The sequence below is a fragment of the Oncorhynchus gorbuscha genome, unplaced genomic scaffold (genome assembly GCF_021184085.1).
Source record: "Oncorhynchus gorbuscha isolate QuinsamMale2020 ecotype Even-year unplaced genomic scaffold, OgorEven_v1.0 Un_scaffold_1020, whole genome shotgun sequence".
NCBI classification, from domain to species: Eukaryota; Metazoa; Chordata; class Actinopteri; order Salmoniformes; family Salmonidae; genus Oncorhynchus; species Oncorhynchus gorbuscha.
The window spans coordinates 125,583-143,489 of record NW_025745932.1 but is presented as its reverse complement, the minus strand read 5'-3'; the positions used below and the strand labels follow the sequence as shown (position 1 = coordinate 143,489).

The 17,907-nt window shown below is 47.4% G+C and overlaps 1 protein-coding gene across 1 annotated transcript in view; it reads right to left on the bottom strand.

Annotated features, from left to right (window-relative positions):
- LOC124021006 (trinucleotide repeat-containing gene 6A protein-like) overlaps positions 1–17,907 on the bottom strand; it is a 35,468-nt gene that overhangs the window by 8,470 nt on the left and 9,091 nt on the right. Inside the window, exons 3-4 of the mRNA XM_046336320.1 lie at positions 13,451–13,541; positions 540–587 (exon numbers count right to left, since the gene is read on the bottom strand). Coding sequence (XP_046192276.1) covers positions 540–585 — 46 coding nt within the window. The 5' untranslated portion in view covers positions 586–587; positions 13,451–13,541. The remainder of the gene's footprint in view (positions 1–539; positions 588–13,450; positions 13,542–17,907) is intronic.

Sequence of the window (17,907 nt, the reverse complement as noted above, 5' to 3'; positions counted from 1 at the left end):
TTAACCCCTAACCCTACCTTTGTAGGAGCACATGCTGTTCTGTGTCTTTAACCCCTAACCCTACCTTTGTAGGAGCACATGCTGTTCTGTGCCTTTAACCCCTAACCCTACCTTTGTAGGAGCACATGCTGTTCTGTGTCTTTAACCCCTAACCCTACCTTTAACCCCTAACCCTACCTTTAACCCCTAACCCTACCTTTGTAGGAGCACATGCTGTTCTGTGTCTTTAACCCCTAACCCTACCTTTGTAGGAGCACATGCTGTTCTGTGCCTTTAACCTTTAACCCCTAACCCTACCTTTGTAGGAGCACATGCTGTGTTCAAAGGTAGTTTAACTTGAATAACAAGGTGAGACGGTCTACAGTAGAAGAGATCAGACAATGACCGACACACTGAGACTATGTAACAACAGCCAACGTTAACGTGGGCACCTGGGATTCAGGAATGACCTTGTCTGACTGGAGTAGGATAGGGAGAGGTCCAGGAAGGCAGAGAGAAGAAGAGTCGAGGTCAAAGGGTAAAATGAAAAGTCTTGTCACCTGTTTGGTTAGGAGAGTGGCTGGCCGAGTCCCGAATTGGAGCCATGCCTAGGATACAGGACAGAAGAGAGGAAAGAAAATGAGGACAGCGAGAGAGGAGGACAGCGAGAGAGGAAAGAAAAATGAGGATAGCGAGAGAGGAGGAAAGAAAAATGAGGATAGCGAGAGAGGAGGATAGCGAGAGAGGAGGACAGCGAGAGAGGAGGACAGAAGAGAGGAAAGAAAAATGAGGATAGCGAGAGAGGAGGATAGCGAGAGAGGAGGATAGCGAGAGAGGAGGACAGCGAGAGAGGAGGACAGAAGAGAGGAAAGAAAATGAGGACAGCGAGAGAGGAGGACAGCGAGAGAGGAGGACAGCGAGAGAGGAGGACAGCGAGAGAGGAGGACAGCGAGAGAGGAGGACAGCGAGAGAGGAGGACAGCGAGAGAGGAGGACAGCGAGAGAGGAGGACAGCGAGAGAGGAAAGAAAATGAGGTCAGCGAGAGAGGTCAGCGAGAGAGGAAAGAAAATGAGGTCAGCGAGAGAGGTCAGCGAGAGAGGAGGACAGCGAGAGAGGAGGACAGCGAGAGAGGAGGACAGCGAGAGAAGAGGACAGCGAGAGAGGAGGACAGCGAGAGAGGAGGACAGCGAGAGAGGAGGACAGCGAGAGAGGGGGACAGCGAGAGAGGGGGACAGCGAGAGAGGGGGACAGCGAGAGAGGGGGACAGCGAGAGAGGGGGACAGCGAGAGAGGGGGACAGCGAGAGAGGAGGATAGCAAGAGAGGAGGATAGCGAGAGAGGAGGATAGCGAGAGAGGGGGATAGCGAGAGAGGAGGATAGCGAGAGACAAGGGATAGAAGAAAAACACCATTCAAAATGGTAAAACAGCGTCAGGAAGACAAGCAGACGAAGCAATAAAGCAGGTTTACAAGAAGAGACAAATACTACAGACTGTCAGCTCTAGCTAAAGGCTAAAGGATAGGGCTAAAGGCTAGAAAGCTAAAGGCTAGAAAGCTAAAAGCTAGAAAGCCAAAAGCCAAAGGCTAAAGGTTAGAGCTGCCGCTTTCAAGGAGCGGGACACTAATCCGGACGTTTATAAGAAATCGGCTCTGAACCTCATCGGATGTGGCAGGGGGCTTTCAAACTATTACGGACTACGAAGGGAAACCCAGCCGCGAGCTGCCCAGTGACGAGGGCCTATCAGACGAGCTAAATGCCTTTTATGTTCGCCTCGAGGCAAGCGACAATGAAGCATGCATGAGAGCACCAGCTGTTCCGGATGACTGTGTGATCACGCTCTCGCTCTCTGTAGCCGACGTGAGCAACACCTTTAAACAAGGCAACATTCCCAAGGCCGCAGGGCCAGACGGATTACCCAGGCCAGTCCCAGTGTCTCTAGCCCAGCACAGGGCCAGACGGATTACCAGGACGTGTCCTCAGGAAGTGTCCTCAGAGCAATACGCTGACAAACTGGCAAGTGTCTTCACTGACATGTTCAACCTCTCGCTGACAGAGTCTGTAATACCAACATGTTTCAAACAGACCACCATACTGAGACATAGAGGACCTTAGTGTTGACAGTACTAACCTACTGATAGAGGACCTTAGTGTTGACAGTACTAACCTACTGAGACATAGAGGACCTTAGTGTTGACAGTACTAACCTACTGAGAGGACCTTAGTGTTGACAGTACTAACCTACTGAGAGGACCTTAGTGTTGACAGTACTAACCTACTGATAGAGGACCTTAGTGTTGACAGTACTAACCTACTGAGAGGACCTTAGTGTTGACAGTACTAACCTACTGAGAGGACCTTAGTGTTGACAGTACTAACCTACTGATAGAGGACCTTAGTGTTGACAGTACTAACCTACTGAGAGGACCTTAGTGTTGACAGTACTAACCTACTGAGACATAGAGGACCTTAGTGTTGACAGTACTAACCTACTGATAGAGGACCTTAGTGTTGACAGTACTAACCTACTGAGAGGACCTTAGTGTTGACAGTACTAACCTACTGAGACATAGAGGACCTTAGTGTTGACAGTACTAACCTACTGATAGAGGACCTTAGTGTTGACAGTACTAACCTACTGATAGAGGACCTTAGTGTTGACAGTACTAACCTACTGAGAGGACCTTAGTGTTGACAGTACTAACCTACTGAGACATAGAGGACCTTAGTGTTGACAGTACTAACCTACTGATAGAGGACCTTAGTGTTGACAGTACTAACCTACTGATAGAGGACCTTAGTGTTGACAGTACTAACCTACTGAGAGGACCTTAGTGTTGACAGTACTAACCTACTGATAGAGGACCTTAGTGTTGACAGTACTAACCTACTGAGAGGACCTTAGTGTTGACAGTACTAACCTACTGAGACATAGAGGACTTTAGTGTTGACAGTACTAACCTACAGAGACAGAGGACCTTAGTGTTGACAGTACTAACCTACTGATAGAGGACCTTAGTGTTGACAGTACTAACCTACTGAGAGGACCTTAGTGTTGACAGTACTAACCTACTGATAGAGGACCTTAGTGTTGACAGTACTAACCTACTGAGAGGACCTTAGTGTTGACAGTACTAACCTACTGAGACATAGAGGACTTTAGTGTTGACAGTACTAACCTACAGAGACAGAGGACCTTAGTGTTGACAGTACTAACCTACTGATAGAGGACCTTAGTGTTGACAGTACTAACCTACTGAGAGAGGACCTTAGTGTTGACAGTACTAACCTACTGAGAGAGGACCTTAGTGTTGACAGTACTAACCTACTGAGAGGACCTTAGTGTTGACAGTACTAACCTACTGATAGAGGACCTTAGTGTTGACAGTACTAACCTACTGAGAGGACCTTAGTGTTGACAGTACTAACCTACTGAGAGGACCTTAGTGTTGACAGTACTAACCTACTGAGAGGACCTTAGTGTTGACAGTACTAACCTACTGAGAGGACCTTAGTGTTGACAGTACTAACCTACTGAGAGGACCTTAGCGTTGACAGTACTAACCTACTGATAGAGGACCTTAGCGTTGACAGTACTAACCTACTGATAGAGGACCTTAGCGTTGACAGTACTAACCTACTGAGAGGACCTTAGTGTTGACAGTACTAACCTACTGAGAGGACCTTAGTGTTGACAGTACTAACCTACTGATAGAGGACCTTAGTGTTGACAGTACTAACCTACTGAGAGGACCTTAGTGTTGACAGTACTAACCTACAGAGACAGAGGACCTTAGTGTTGACAGTACTAACCTACTGATAGAGGACCTTAGTGTTGACAGTACTAACCTACTGATAGAGGACCTTAGTGTTGACAGTACTAACCTACTGAGACAGAGGACCTTAGTGTTGACAGTACTAACCTACTGAGACAGAGGACCTTAGTGTTGACAGTACTAACCTACTGAGAGGACCTTAGTGTTGACAGTACTAACCTACTGAGAGAGGACCTTAGTGTTGACAGTACTAACCTACTGAGAGGACCTTAGTGTTGACAGTACTAACCTACTGAGAGGACCTTAGTGTTGACAGTACTAACCTACTGAGAGGACCTTAGTGTTGACAGTACTAACCTACTGATAGAGGACCTTAGTGTTGACAGTACTAACCTACTGAGAGGACCTTAGTGTTGACAGTACTAACCTACTGAGAGGACCTTAGTGTTGACAGTACTAACCTACTGAGAGGACCTTAGTGTTGACAGTACTAACCTACTGAGAGAGGACCTTAGTGTTGACAGTACTAACCTACTGAGAGGACCTTAGTGTTGACAGTACTAACCTACTGAGACAGAGGACCTTAGTGTTGACAGTACTAACCTACTGATAGAGGACCTTAGCGTTGACAGTACTAACCTACTGAGAGGACCTTAGTGTTGACAGTACTAACCTACTGAGACATAGAGGACCTTAGTGTTGACAGTACTAACCTACTGAGACATAGAGGACCTTAGTGTTGACAGTACTAACCTACTGAGAGGACCTTAGTGTTGACAGTACTAACCTACTGAGAGGACCTTAGTGTTGACAGTACTAACCTACTGAGAGGACCTTAGTGTTGACAGTACTAACCTACTGAGAGAGGACCTTAGTGTTGACAGTACTAACCTACTGAGAGAGGACCTTAGTGTTGACAGTACTAACCTACTGATAGAGGACCTTAGTGTTGACAGTACTAACCTACTGATAGAGGACCTTAGTGTTGACAGTACTAACCTACTGAGAGAGGACCTTAGTGTTGACAGTACTAACCTACTGAGAGGACCTTAGTGTTGACAGTACTAACCTACTGAGAGGACCTTAGTGTTGACAGTACTAACCTACTGAGAGGACCTTAGTGTTGACAGTACCTTAGTGTTGACAGTACTAACCTACTGAGAGGACCTTAGTGTTGACAGTACTAACCTACTGATAGAGGACCTTAGTGTTGACAGTACTAACCTACTGATAGAGGACCTTAGTGTTGACAGTACTAACCTACTGAGAGGACCTTAGTGTTGACAGTACTAACCTACTGAGAGGACCTTAGTGTTGACAGTACTAACCTACTGATAGAGGACCTTAGTGTTGACAGTACTAACCTACTGAGAGGACCTTAGTGTTGACAGTACTAACCTACTGATAGAGGACCTTAGTGTTGACAGTACTAACCTACTGAGACAGAGGACCTTAGCGTTGACAGTATATTTGAGAACCATTCCAGATGTGGTCTAGGTGAGGTAATGTTGATAACAGTAGTGGACTAAACAGAGTAGAGAGCCATTCCAGATGTAGTCTAGGTGAGGTAATGTTGATAACAGTAGTGGACTAAACAGAGTAGAGAGCCATTCCAGATGTAGTCTAGGTGAGGTAATGTTGCTAACAGTAGTGGACTAAACAGAGTAGAGAGCCATTCCAGATGTAGTCTAGGTGAGGTAATGTTGATAACAGTAGTGGACTAAACAGAGTAGAGAGCCATTCCAGATGTAGTCTAGGTGAGGTAATGTTACTAACAGTAGTGGACTAAACAGAGTAGAGAGCCATTCCAGATGTAGTCTAGGTGAGGGAATGTTACTAACAGTAGTGGACTAAACAGAGTAGAGAGCCATTCCAGATGTAGTCTAGGTGAGGTAATGTTTATAGTAATCTAATCTACATTGTATTACCTGTTAGTAGCGCTGCCTGTCTGGCAGTGGGGCAGGGCGCCACCTGGCTGTGTGGAGGACAGCTGCACTGGGGGGAGGTTCCTAGAGCCACGGGGTCAGTTTGTGGTTAGGGCTCAGGGCTGGGCACACAGGGGCAGGCTGGGAGAGGGGCTGGCAGATGGCTGGGACCCTGTCGGCATCGCTGAAGATGCTCGGAGCAGTGTGTGTGTGTGTGTGTGTGTGTGTGTGTGTGTGTGTGTGTGTGTGTGTGTGTGTGTGTGTGTGTGTGTGTGTGTGTGTGTGTGTGTGTGTGTGTGTAGTGGGGAGGTTGTCGTTCAGATTGGCAGGCCAAGGAGCAGGAGTCTGCCTGGATTTGATATGTTCTGACACTGTAGAGGAGGAGAGGAGGAAGGAGAAGAAGAGGAAGGAGAAGAAGCGGAAGGAGAAGAAGCGGAAGGAGAAGAAGAGGAAGGAGAAGAAGAGGAAGGAGAAGAAGAGGAAGGAGAAGAAGAGGGAGGAGAAGAAGAGGGAGGAGGAGTTAGGTTGGATACTCCTGTGTACTTTGATGTGAGTGTCAGACAACAGAACTTCTCCTACTTCCTCATCCTCATACTTCCTTCTCATACTTCCTCATCCTCTCTTCCTCATCCTCTCTTCCTCATCCTCTCTTCCTCATCCTCTCTTCCTCATCCTCTCTTCCTCATCCTCTCTTCCTCATCCTCTCTTCCTCATCCTCTCTTCCTCATCCTCTCTTCCTCATCCTCTCTTCCTCATCCTCCAGTATCCTCTAAAACCTTTCAGCTGCCTGGCTCCACACTTCTCCTGATCCAACCACTGAATAAAACAGACGCAACACACTTAGTGACAGTGATCCTCTTCTCCCTCCCTCCCTCCCTGCCTGCCTCCCTGCCTGCCTGCCTCCCTGCCTGCCTGCCTCCCTGCCTGCCTGCCTGCCTCCCTGCCTGCCTCCCTGCCTGCCTCCCTCCCTACTTCTCCTGATCCAACCACTGACTCACACTCAGTGACAGAGATCCTCTTCTCCCTCCCTCCACACTTCTCCTGATCCAACCACTGACTAAAACAGACACAACACACTTAGTGACAGTGATCCTCTTCTCCCTCCCTCCCTACTTCTCCTGATCCAACCACTGACTAACACAGACACTTAGTGACAGTGATCCTCCCTGCCTCCCTCCTCCCTGCCTCCCTACTTCTCCTGATCCAACCACTAACACAGACACTTAGTGACAGCGATCCTCCCTCCCAGGAGAATATCATGGACACCAGGCTGTGCAGCGTCAGTCTGGTAATTCCACACCACCTCTAGAAGAACAGCATGTGTGTGTCTGTTCGTAAACACGGCCCAGAGCCCAGAGAGGAGAGATAGCAGCACAGGTGTTCTAGTCCTCCTCAACTCTGATGACTGTGAGAACAGGGAACTCTAGTCGCTGTTATACAACAGGCTTAGAAAAGGATCTGATTCCGTGGCAACAAAACCTCAGAGAGACAGAGAGAGAAGCTAGGTGGAAGAGAGATAGGTGTTGGAATGTGGACTAGGTGCTGGAATGTGGACTAGGTGCTGGAATGTGGACTAGGTGTTGGGTTATGTGTTGGAATGTGGACTAGGAGTTGGGTTAGGTGCTGGTATGTGGACTAGGTGCTGGTATGTGGACTAGGTGCTGGGTTAGGTGCTGGTATGTGGACTAGGTGCTGGGTTAGGTGCTGGTATGTGGACTAGGTGCTGGGTTAGGTGCTGGTATGTGGACTGGGTGCTGGGTTAGGTGCTGGTATGTGGACTGGGTGTTCCGATCTTGTCGTGTCTATAGCTGATCTCTACAGCTGGTGCCTGAGGGGGACATCCATGTCACCAGCACCCAGGAACTAGTTGTTGTTTTGGGGGTTTAACTGCCTTGCTCAAAAGGGCAGAACGGCAGATTTTTCCACATTGCCAGCTCGACGATTCAAACCAGGGAGAGGAGAGGAAGAGAGAGAGAACGGAGAGGAAGAGAGAGAGAACGGAGAGGAAGAGAGAGAGAACGGAGAGGAAGAGAGAGAGAACGGAGAGGAAGAGAGAGAACGGAGAGGAGAGGAAGAGAGAGAACGGAGAGGAGAATGAAAGCCTGCACCCCCCCTGTTGCTCGTCAGGACCGGCGGGGTGTTTAGCCTAACAGCTAATCGACAGAGTGACAGAGCAGAGAGCACGATGACAACACAACAGGAAACTTAACTTTACTGTCCCCCAGGGAAGGAAATGCTTGGCTCAGTCTCTTACACCTTATATACACAACCCTGTACTAAAATAAACTAACTAGAAGACAGGAAAGAGGAGAGATAGACCGTCCTCTGACTATCTAGGCTAACAACATATAACTAGCTACTGGCTTCCCTGCAGAACAGCTAGGCTAACAACATGTAACTAGCTAGTAGCTACCCTGCAGAACAGCTAGGCTAACAACATGTAACTAGCTAGTAGCAACCCTGCAGAACAGCTAGGCTAACAACATGTACCTAGCTAGTAGGTACCCTGCAGAACAGCTAGGCTAACAACATGTAACTAGCTAGTAGCAACCCTGCAGAACAGCTAGGCTAACAACATGTACCTAGCTAGTAGCTACCCTGCAGAACAGCTAGGCTAACAACATGTACCTAGCTAGTAGCTACCCTGCAGAACAGCTAGGCTAACAACATGTAACTAGCTAGTAGCTACCCTGCAGAACAGCTAGGCTAACAACATGTAACTAACTAGTAGCTACCCTGCAGAACAGCTAGGCTAACAACATGTAACTAGCTAGTAGCTACCCTGCAGAACAGCTAGGCTAACAACATGTACCTAGCTAGTAGCTACCCTGCAGAACAGCTAGGCTAACAACATGTACCTAGCTAGTAGCTACCCTGCAGAACAGCTAGGCTAACAACATGTACCTAGCTAGTAGCTACCCTGCAGAACAGCTAGGCTAACAACATGTACCTAGCTAGTAGCTACCCTGCAGAACAGCTAGGCTAACAACATGTAACTAGCTAGTAGCTACCCTGCAGAACAGCTAGGCTAACAACATGTAACTAGCTAGTAGCAACCCTGCAGAACAGCTAGGCTAACAACATGTAACTAGCTAGTAGCAACCCTGCAGAACAGCTAGGCTAACAACATGTAACTAGCTAGTAGCTACCCTGCAGAACAGCTAGGCTAACAACATGTACCTAGCTAGTAGCTACCCTGCAGAACAGCTAGGCTAACAACATGTACCTAGCTAGTAGCTACTCTGTGTTGGGGACCCGGCTGTGGCTGTCTAAGACAGGAGATAAGTTAACTCTGCTACTGAGACCCACTCCTGACTCAAACCCTGCCCGATGATCAACTGTATCTCTCCAACCAGTAAAAACAACCCATTGGTCTGGGCACACTGTCCCCCAGCTCCATTGGTTCTCCCACCAGAGTTCCACGGGTCAATTCTGTTTCATTTCCTCAATTAAAAAGGAAGTAAGCCTAAAAACTTAAGAATTCTAATTATTTCATTTAAAAAAATGGCATTTCCTTGATTTCTCACGTTCTCTTTCCTCATCACCTTTCTCAAAACCAATTAGATGGGAAGATCAGAGGGGGGGAGGGACATCTAACCTTCTCAAAACCAATTAGATGAGAAGGTTGGATGTCCCTCCCCCCTCAGATCTTCTCATCCAATGGGGTTTTGAGGCAGCGGTGAAAAAAAATCAAAGAAATTAAATTGAGATTCTCCCTTAGCGTTGTGACTGCAGCCCACCATGTTGTCTCAGGGGGCCCCCGCCTGCCTGGGAAACGATGTAGGGTCAAACACAAGAGCTGACACTAGGCCAAGGCTACCGGGCTGAGCCGTGGGGCCAAGGCTACCGGGCTGAGCAGGGGGCCAAGGCTACTTGTGTTACCACGGAAACCTCTTCAGAGGGCCAAAAGGGGAGGGTTCAAAACACAACAGCAGTACATCTAACCCCAAGGCAGAGAATCTACTGGCTCTTCAGAGGGCCAAAAGGGGAGGGTTCAAACAGAGGACAGCCAATAGTGTCAGTCCTGGTAGATTAGACATCAATATCAACAGAATTCTAAACACTGGGTATTATTATGATTATTATTGTTATTATTATTGTTATGATTATTATTGTTATTATTATTATTATTGTTATTATATATATAATTATTATTATTGTTATTGTTATTATGATGATTACTGTGATTGTTATGATTATGATTATGATGATGATTATTATTATTATTATGATGATTATTATTGTTATTATTATTGTTATTGTTATTATATGTATATATAGTATTATTGTTATTATTACTGTTATTATATATATATATATATATTATTATTACTGTTATTATATATATATATATATATATATATTATTATTATTGTTGTTGTTATTGTTATTATTATATATATATAGATTATTATTATTGTTGTTGTTATTATTGTTATTATTATTGTTGTTATTGTTATTATTATTATTATATATATATAGTAGCTTATATATATATATATATATATATACACAAGGTTCCCTCGGATAGTTCATCAATGAGCTTGATGCCTTGATAAGCTCCTTTCCTGAGGACGGTTCACCTCTCACAGTTCTGGGCGACTTTAACCTCCCCACGTCTACCTTTGACTCATTCCTCTCTGCCTCCTTCTTTCCACTCCTCTCCTCTTTTGACCTCACCCTCTCACCTTCCCCCCCTACTCACAAGGCAGGCAATACGCTCGACCTCATCTTTACTAGATGCTGTTCTTCCACTAACCTCATTGCAACTCCCCTCCAAGTCTCCGACCACTACCTTGTATCCTTTTCCCTCTCGCTCTCATCCAACACCTCCCACACTGCCCCTACTCGGATGGTATCGCGCCGTCCCAACCTTCGCTCTCTCTCCCCCGCTACTCTCTCCTCTTCCATCCTATCATCTCTTCCCTCTGCTCAAACCTTCTCCAACCCATCTCCTGATTCTGCCTCCTCAACCCTCCTCTCCTCCCTCTCTGCATCCTTTGACTCTCTATGTCCCCTATCCTCCAGGCCGGCTCGGTCCTCCCCTCCCGCTCCGTGGCTCGATGACTCATTGCGAGCTCACAGAACAGGGCTCCGGGCAGCCGAGCGGAAATGGAGGAAAACTCGCCTCCCTGCGGACCTGGCATCCTTTCACTCCCTCTCTACATTTTCCTCCTCCGTCTCTGCTGCTAAAGCCACTTTCTACCACTCTAAATTCCAAGCATCTGCCTCTAACCCTAGGAAGCTCTTTGCCACCTTCTCCTCCCTCCGGAATCCTCCTCCCCCTCCCCCCCCTCCTCCCTCTCTGCAGATGACTTCGTCAACCATTTTGAAAAGAAGGTCGACGACATCCGATCCTCGTTTGCTAAGTCAAACGACACCGCTGGTTCTGCTCACACTGCCCTACCCTGTGCTCTGACCTCTTTCTCTCCTCTCTCTCCAGATGAAATCTCGCGTCTTGTGACGGCCGGCCGCCCAACAACCTGCCCGCTTGACCCTATCCCCTCCTCTCTTCTCCAGACCATTTCCGGAGACCTTCTCCCTTACCTCACCTCGCTCATCAACTCATCCCTGACCGCTGGCTACGTCCCTTCCGTCTTCAAGAGAGCGAGAGTTGCACCCCTTCTGAAAAAACCTACACTCGATCCCTCCGATGTCAACAACTACAGACCAGTATCCCTTCTTTCTTTTCTCTCCAAAACTCTTGAACGTGCCGTCCTTGGCCAGCTCTCCCGCTATCTCTCTCTGAATGACCTTCTTGATCCAAATCAGTCAGGTTTCAAGACCAGTTATTCAACTGAGACTGCTCTTCTCTGTATCACGGAGGCGCTCCGCACTGCTAAAGCTAACTCTCTCCTCTGCTCTCATCCTTCTAGACCTATCGGCTGCCTTCGATACTGTGAACCATCAGATTCTCCTCTCCACCCTCTCCGAGTTGGGCATCTCCGGCGCGGCCCACGCTTGGATTGCGTCCTACCTGACAGGTCGCTCCTACCAGGTGGCGTGGCGAGAATCTGTCTCCTCACCATGCGCTCTCACCACTGGTGTCCCCCAGGGCTCTGTTCTAGGCCCTCTCCTATTCTCGCTATACACCAAGTCACTTGGCTCTGTCATAACCTCACATGGTCTCTCCTATCATTGCTATGCAGACGACACACAATGAATCTTCTCCTTTCCCCCTTCTGATGACCAGGTGGCGAATCGCATCTCTGCATGTCTGGCAGACATATCAGTGTGGATGACGGATCACCACCTCAAGCTGAACCTTGGCAAGACGGAGCTGCTCTTCCTCCCGGGGAAGGACTGCCCGTTCCATGATCTCGCCATCACAGTTGACAACTCCATTGTGTCCTCCTCCCAGAGCGCTAAGAACCTTGGCGTGATCCTGGACAACACCCTGTCGTTCTCAACTAACTTCAAGGAGGTGGCCCGTTCCTGTAGGTTCATGCTCTACAACATCCGCAGATTACGACCCTGCCTCACACAGGAAGCGGCGCAGGTCCTAATCCAGGCACTTGTCAGCTCCCGTCTGGATTACTGCAACTCGCTGTTGGCTGGGCTCCCTGCCTGTGCCATTAAACCCCTACAACTCATCCAGAACGCCGCAGCCCGTCTGGTGTTCAACCTTCCCAAGTTCTCTCACATCACCCCGCTCCTCCGCTCTCTCCACTGGCTTCCAGTTGAAGCTCGCATCCGCTACAAGACCATGGTGCTTGCCTACGGAGCTGTGAGGGGAACGGCACCTGAGTACCTCCAGGCTCTGATCAGGCCCTACACCCAAACAAGGGCACTGCGTTCATCCACCTCTGGCCTGCTCGCCTCCCTACCACTGAGGAAGTACAGCTCCCGCTCAGCCCAGTCAAAACTGTTCGCGGCTCTGGCCCCCCCAATGGTGGAACAAACTCCCTCACGACGCCAGGACAGCGGAGTCAATCACCACCTTCAGGAGACACCTGAAACCCCACCTCTTTAAGGAATACCTAGGATAGGATAAGTAATCCCTCTCACCCCCCCCCCCCCTGTAAGATTTAGATGCACTATTGTAAAGTGACTGTTCCACTGGATGTCATAAGGTGAATGCACCAATTTGTAAGTCGCTCTGGATAAGAGCGTCTGCTAAATAACTTAAATGTAAATGTAATTATTGTTATTATTATTGTTGTTATTATATATATAATTATTATTGTTATTATTATTGTTATTAGTATTGTTGTTATTATATATATTATTATTATTGTTATTATTATTGTTGTTATTGTTATTATTATCATTATTATTATTGTGATTATTATTGTTATTATTATTTTTGTTATTATTAGTGTTATTATTGTCATTATTGTTATTATAGTCATTATTATTGTCATTATTATTGTCATTATTATTGTTATTATTATTATTATTCTACCTCTAACTAGGCAAGTCAGTTAAGAACAAATTATCCTCAGATAATAGCGATCGTTTGGTTTCGCCGTAAAGCATTTTTGAAATCTGACATATTGGCTGGATTGACAACAAGTGTAGCTTTAATTTGACACTCTGCATTTTCACTGGATGTTGGCCGGTGAAAAGATTAAGAGGTTAATTAAGAACAAATTCTTATTTTCAATGACGGCCTAGGAGGGTTAACTGCCTGTTCAGGGGGCAGAACGACAGATTTGTACCTTGTCAACTCGGGGATTTGAACCTGCAACCTTCCGGTTACTAGTCCAACGCTCTAACCACTAGGCTACGCTGCCGCCCCAATTGATGTTGATGATGTCTAAAAGGTTCTTACCTGTTGACCAGCCCCTGTATCTTAACCTCCGTCCTCTTCACTCCCTCTCGCGCTCTTCCATCCACTGTTCTGTCTTCTATGGGCGGGTTCCCTGTAGAGGCAGAGTGGGGCGGGGGCGTTAGGTCTATATACACCACACAAGGGCCTTGTGTTCCTGGGGGAGCTCCGACTATTGGGTCCTGTCTCTGGGGGTACTGACCAGAACATGTTTCTATTCCGTAATAGGGTGAGCCCTACGGCGTGCACCCTACATAGTGCGCCCCGCTCCCTAGGTAGTGCGCCCCGCCCCCTACGTCGTGCACCCTACTCCCTTTGTAGTGTATTGCTACTTTTGTCCAGGCTCCGATACTTGGTTCTGGGTTTGGAGCCTTGTTTAATCAGTCTGGATATTATGCACAACTTTTATGCGACAAGACACTTTTTTTTTTTAAATAGTTGGCAAATTTCCAGAACGCCCCCCCCCCCCTCCGAAAACGTTTTCAGTCTAACCACCGTCTCTGCCTATAAAGAGGGAGAGTTGGAGGGTGAGGTCTTTCTGGAGAAGCAGGTCGAGCGTGGGAACTCAAAGTTTGTTGACTTCAGGGTCGCCAAGGGAACAAAAAGGCCAGTCTGACACCAAGCAGCTTCACGACACTACTGCCCCCTCCACCACGGCTCAATACCCCCTCCACCACGGCTCAATACCCCCTCCACCACGGCTCAATACCCCCTCCACCACGGCTCAATACCCCCTCCACCACGGCTCAATACCCCCTCCACCACGACACTACTGCCCCCTCCACCACGGCTCAATACCCCCTCCACCACGACACTACTGCCCCCTCCACCACGGCTCAATACCCCCTCCACCACGGCTCAATACCCCCTCCACCACGGCTCAATACCCCCTCCACCACGGCTCAATACCCCCTCCACCACGGCGCAATGCCCCCTCCACCACGGCGCAATGCCCCCTCCACCACGGCGCAATGCCCCCTCCACCACGGCTCAATGCCCCCTCCACCACGACACTACTGCCCCCTCCACCACGACACTACTGCCCCCTCCACCACGACACTACTACCCCCTCCACCACGACACTACTGCCCCCTCCACCACGACACTACTGCCCCCTCCACCACGACACTAATGCCCCCTCCACCACGGCTCAATACTTAGACACTAAAACACACCACAAGTCCTACCGGCTGCTCCAGGGACCACGGGGTCATACCGGCTGCTCTAGGGACCCCAGGGTCATAACGGTAATGTCCTACCGGCTGCTCCAGGGACCACGGGGTCATAACGGTAATGTCATACCGGCTACTCCAGGGTCCACGGGGTTCAACAAAGCCATAGTTCAGTACTTAAAGCGGTTTTGAGGTCATGTTTTGGTTTCGGGTACAGACGGGAAATTAAAAGGCATTCACAATGTTCCTGGTATTGTATGTTGTGATAGAATTGTTATGTTGGGCCGACACGTTTCCACTCTGATGTGACGTTTGGAACCATGTGGGAGGTGTGGATTTACCAGAAGTGAAGTCATAAATACCAGGTGAATGCATTAATACCAGGTGAAGTCATCAATACCAGGTGAAGTCATCAATACCAGGTGAAGTCATCAATACCAGGTGAAGTCATCAATACCAGGTGAATGCATTCATACCAGGTGAATGCATTCATACCAGGTGAATGCATTCATACCAGGTGAATGCATTCATACCAGAAGTGAAGTCATTAATACCAGAAGTGAAGTCATAAATACCAGAAGTGAAGTCATAAATACCAGAAGTGAAGTCATAAATACCAGAAGTGAAGTCATAAATACCAGAAGTGAAGTCATAAATACCAGAAGTGAAGTCATAAATACCAGAAGTGAAGTCATAAATACCAGACGAAGGCATAAATACCAGACGAAGGCATAAATACCAGACGAAGGCATAAATACCAGGCGAAGTCATAAATACCAGGCGAAGGCATAAATACCAGGCGAAGTCATCAATACCAGGCGAAGTCATCAATACCAGGCGAAGTCATCAATACCAGGCGAAGTCATCAATACCAGGCGAAGTCATCAATACCAGGCGAAGTCATCAATACCAGGCGAAGTCATCAATACCAGGCGAAGTCACCAATACCAGGCGAATGCATTAATACCAGGCGAAGTCATTAATACCAGGCGAAGTCATTAATACCAGGTGAAGTCATTAATACCAGGTGAAGTCATTAATACCAGGTGAAGTCATTAATACCAGGTGAAGTCATTAATACCAGGTGAAGTCATTAATACCAGGTGAATGCATTAATACCAGGTGAATGCATTAATACCAGGTGAATGCATTAATACCAGGTGAATGCATTAATACCAGGTGAAGTCATTAATACCAGGTGAAGTCATTAATACCAGGTGAAGTCATTAATACCAGGTGAAGTCATTAATACCAGGTGAAGTCATTAATACCAGGTGAAGTCATTAATACCAGGTGAAGTCATTTATACCAGGTGAAGTCATTAATACCAGGTGAAGTCATTAATACCAGGTGAAGTCATTAATACCAGGTGAAGTCATTTATACCAGATGAAGTCATAAATACCAGGTGAATGCATTCATGAGATATGAACTCATTGGGGTCGAACGGCTCAAATTGCCAACCAATCATATCAATCATAAACTGAAAGTACAACTACCCCCCCCCCCCCCCCAACAAATAGATGCTGTTGTAGATGTGATTTCCTTAGTAGGGTGAGGTCAGAGGTCACCACCTGGGAGAAGTTGCTGATCGTCAGTTTCCCACTTGGAGAGTCGCAAAAAAATAATAATTTGAAGTCACTAGTGCAGTTTGTCCATTTTCAGATGCCGTAGCCAGTATACAGAACGGGTGGGGCCACCCCCAGTCAGAACAGGGCAGCCCCCCCCAAATAAACACTTAAGTGTGTATTGAAAGTGAATCGACCACTTAAAAATGGCTGCCTGGGAGTGAGAGCAGAGCCAGGCTACATAGAAAGGCTAACACGCCCGCTAACCTCCACAACGTGTTGGAATGCATCCACACTCACACCGTGAACAGTAAGTCAGTGTCTGGCGGCGCGTGGCTAATGTAGCATTCAGCCATGATGACATCAGCCTTCATTAGCATGAGGATGATGATGTCAGAGGCTGGCTACTTGTTCCTCTGTCCAAGAAAAGTAGCCCTGATAATTAGCGCAGGGGGTATGTTATACAGGCCTACAGGGGGTATGTTATACAGGCTACAGGCCTATAGGGGCATGTTATACAGGCTACAGGCCTATAGGGGCATGTTATACAGGCTACAGGCCTATAGGGGTATGTTATACAGGCTACAGGCCTATAGGGGTATGTTATACAGGCTACAGGCCTATAGGGGTATGTTATACAGGCTACAGGCCTATAGGGGTATGTTATACAGGCTACAGGCCTATAGGGGTATGTTATACAGGCTACAGGCCTATAGGGGTATGTTATACAGGCTACAGGCCTATAGGGGTATGTTATACAGGCTACAGGCCTATAGGGGTATGATATACAGGCTACAGGCCTATAGGGGGTATGATATACAGGCTACAGGCCTATAGGGGTATGATATACAGGCTACAGGCCTATAGGGGTATGTTATACAGGCTACAGGCCTATAGGGGTATGTTATACAGGCTACAGGCCTATAGGGGTATGATATACAGGCTACAGGCCTATAGGGGTATGTTATACAGGCCTATAGGGGTATGTTATACAGGCCTATAGGGGTATGTTATACAGGCCTATAGGGGTATGTTATACAGGCTACAGGACTATAGGGGTACGATATACAGGCTACAGGCCTATAGGGGTATGATATACAGGCTACAGGCCTATAGGGGTATGTTATACAGGCTACAGGCCTATGTTATACAGGCTACAGGCCTATAGGGGTATGTTATACAGGCTACAGGCCTATAGGGGTATGTTATACAGGCTACAGGCCTATAGGGGTATGTTATACAGGCTACAGGCCTATGTTATACAGGCTACAGGCCTATAGGGGTATGTTATACAGGCTACAGGCCTATAGGGGTATGTTATACAGGCTACAGGCCTATAGGGGTATGTTATACAGGCTACAGGCCTATAGGGGTATGTTATATAGGCTACAGGCCTATAGGGGTATGACATACAGGCTACAGGCCTATTGGGGTATGATATACAGGCCTATGGGGGTATGTTATACAGGCTACAGGCCTATAGGGGTATGTTATACAGGCTACAGGCCTATAGGGGTATGTTATACAGGCTACAGGCCTATAGGGGTATGTTATACAGGCTACAGGCCTATAGGGGTATGATATACAGGCTAAAGGTCTATAGGGGTATGATATACAGGCTACAGGCCTATAGGGGTATGTTATACAGGCTACAGGCCTATAGGGGTATGTTATACAGGCTAAAGGTCTATAGGGGTATGATATACAGGCTACAGGCCTAT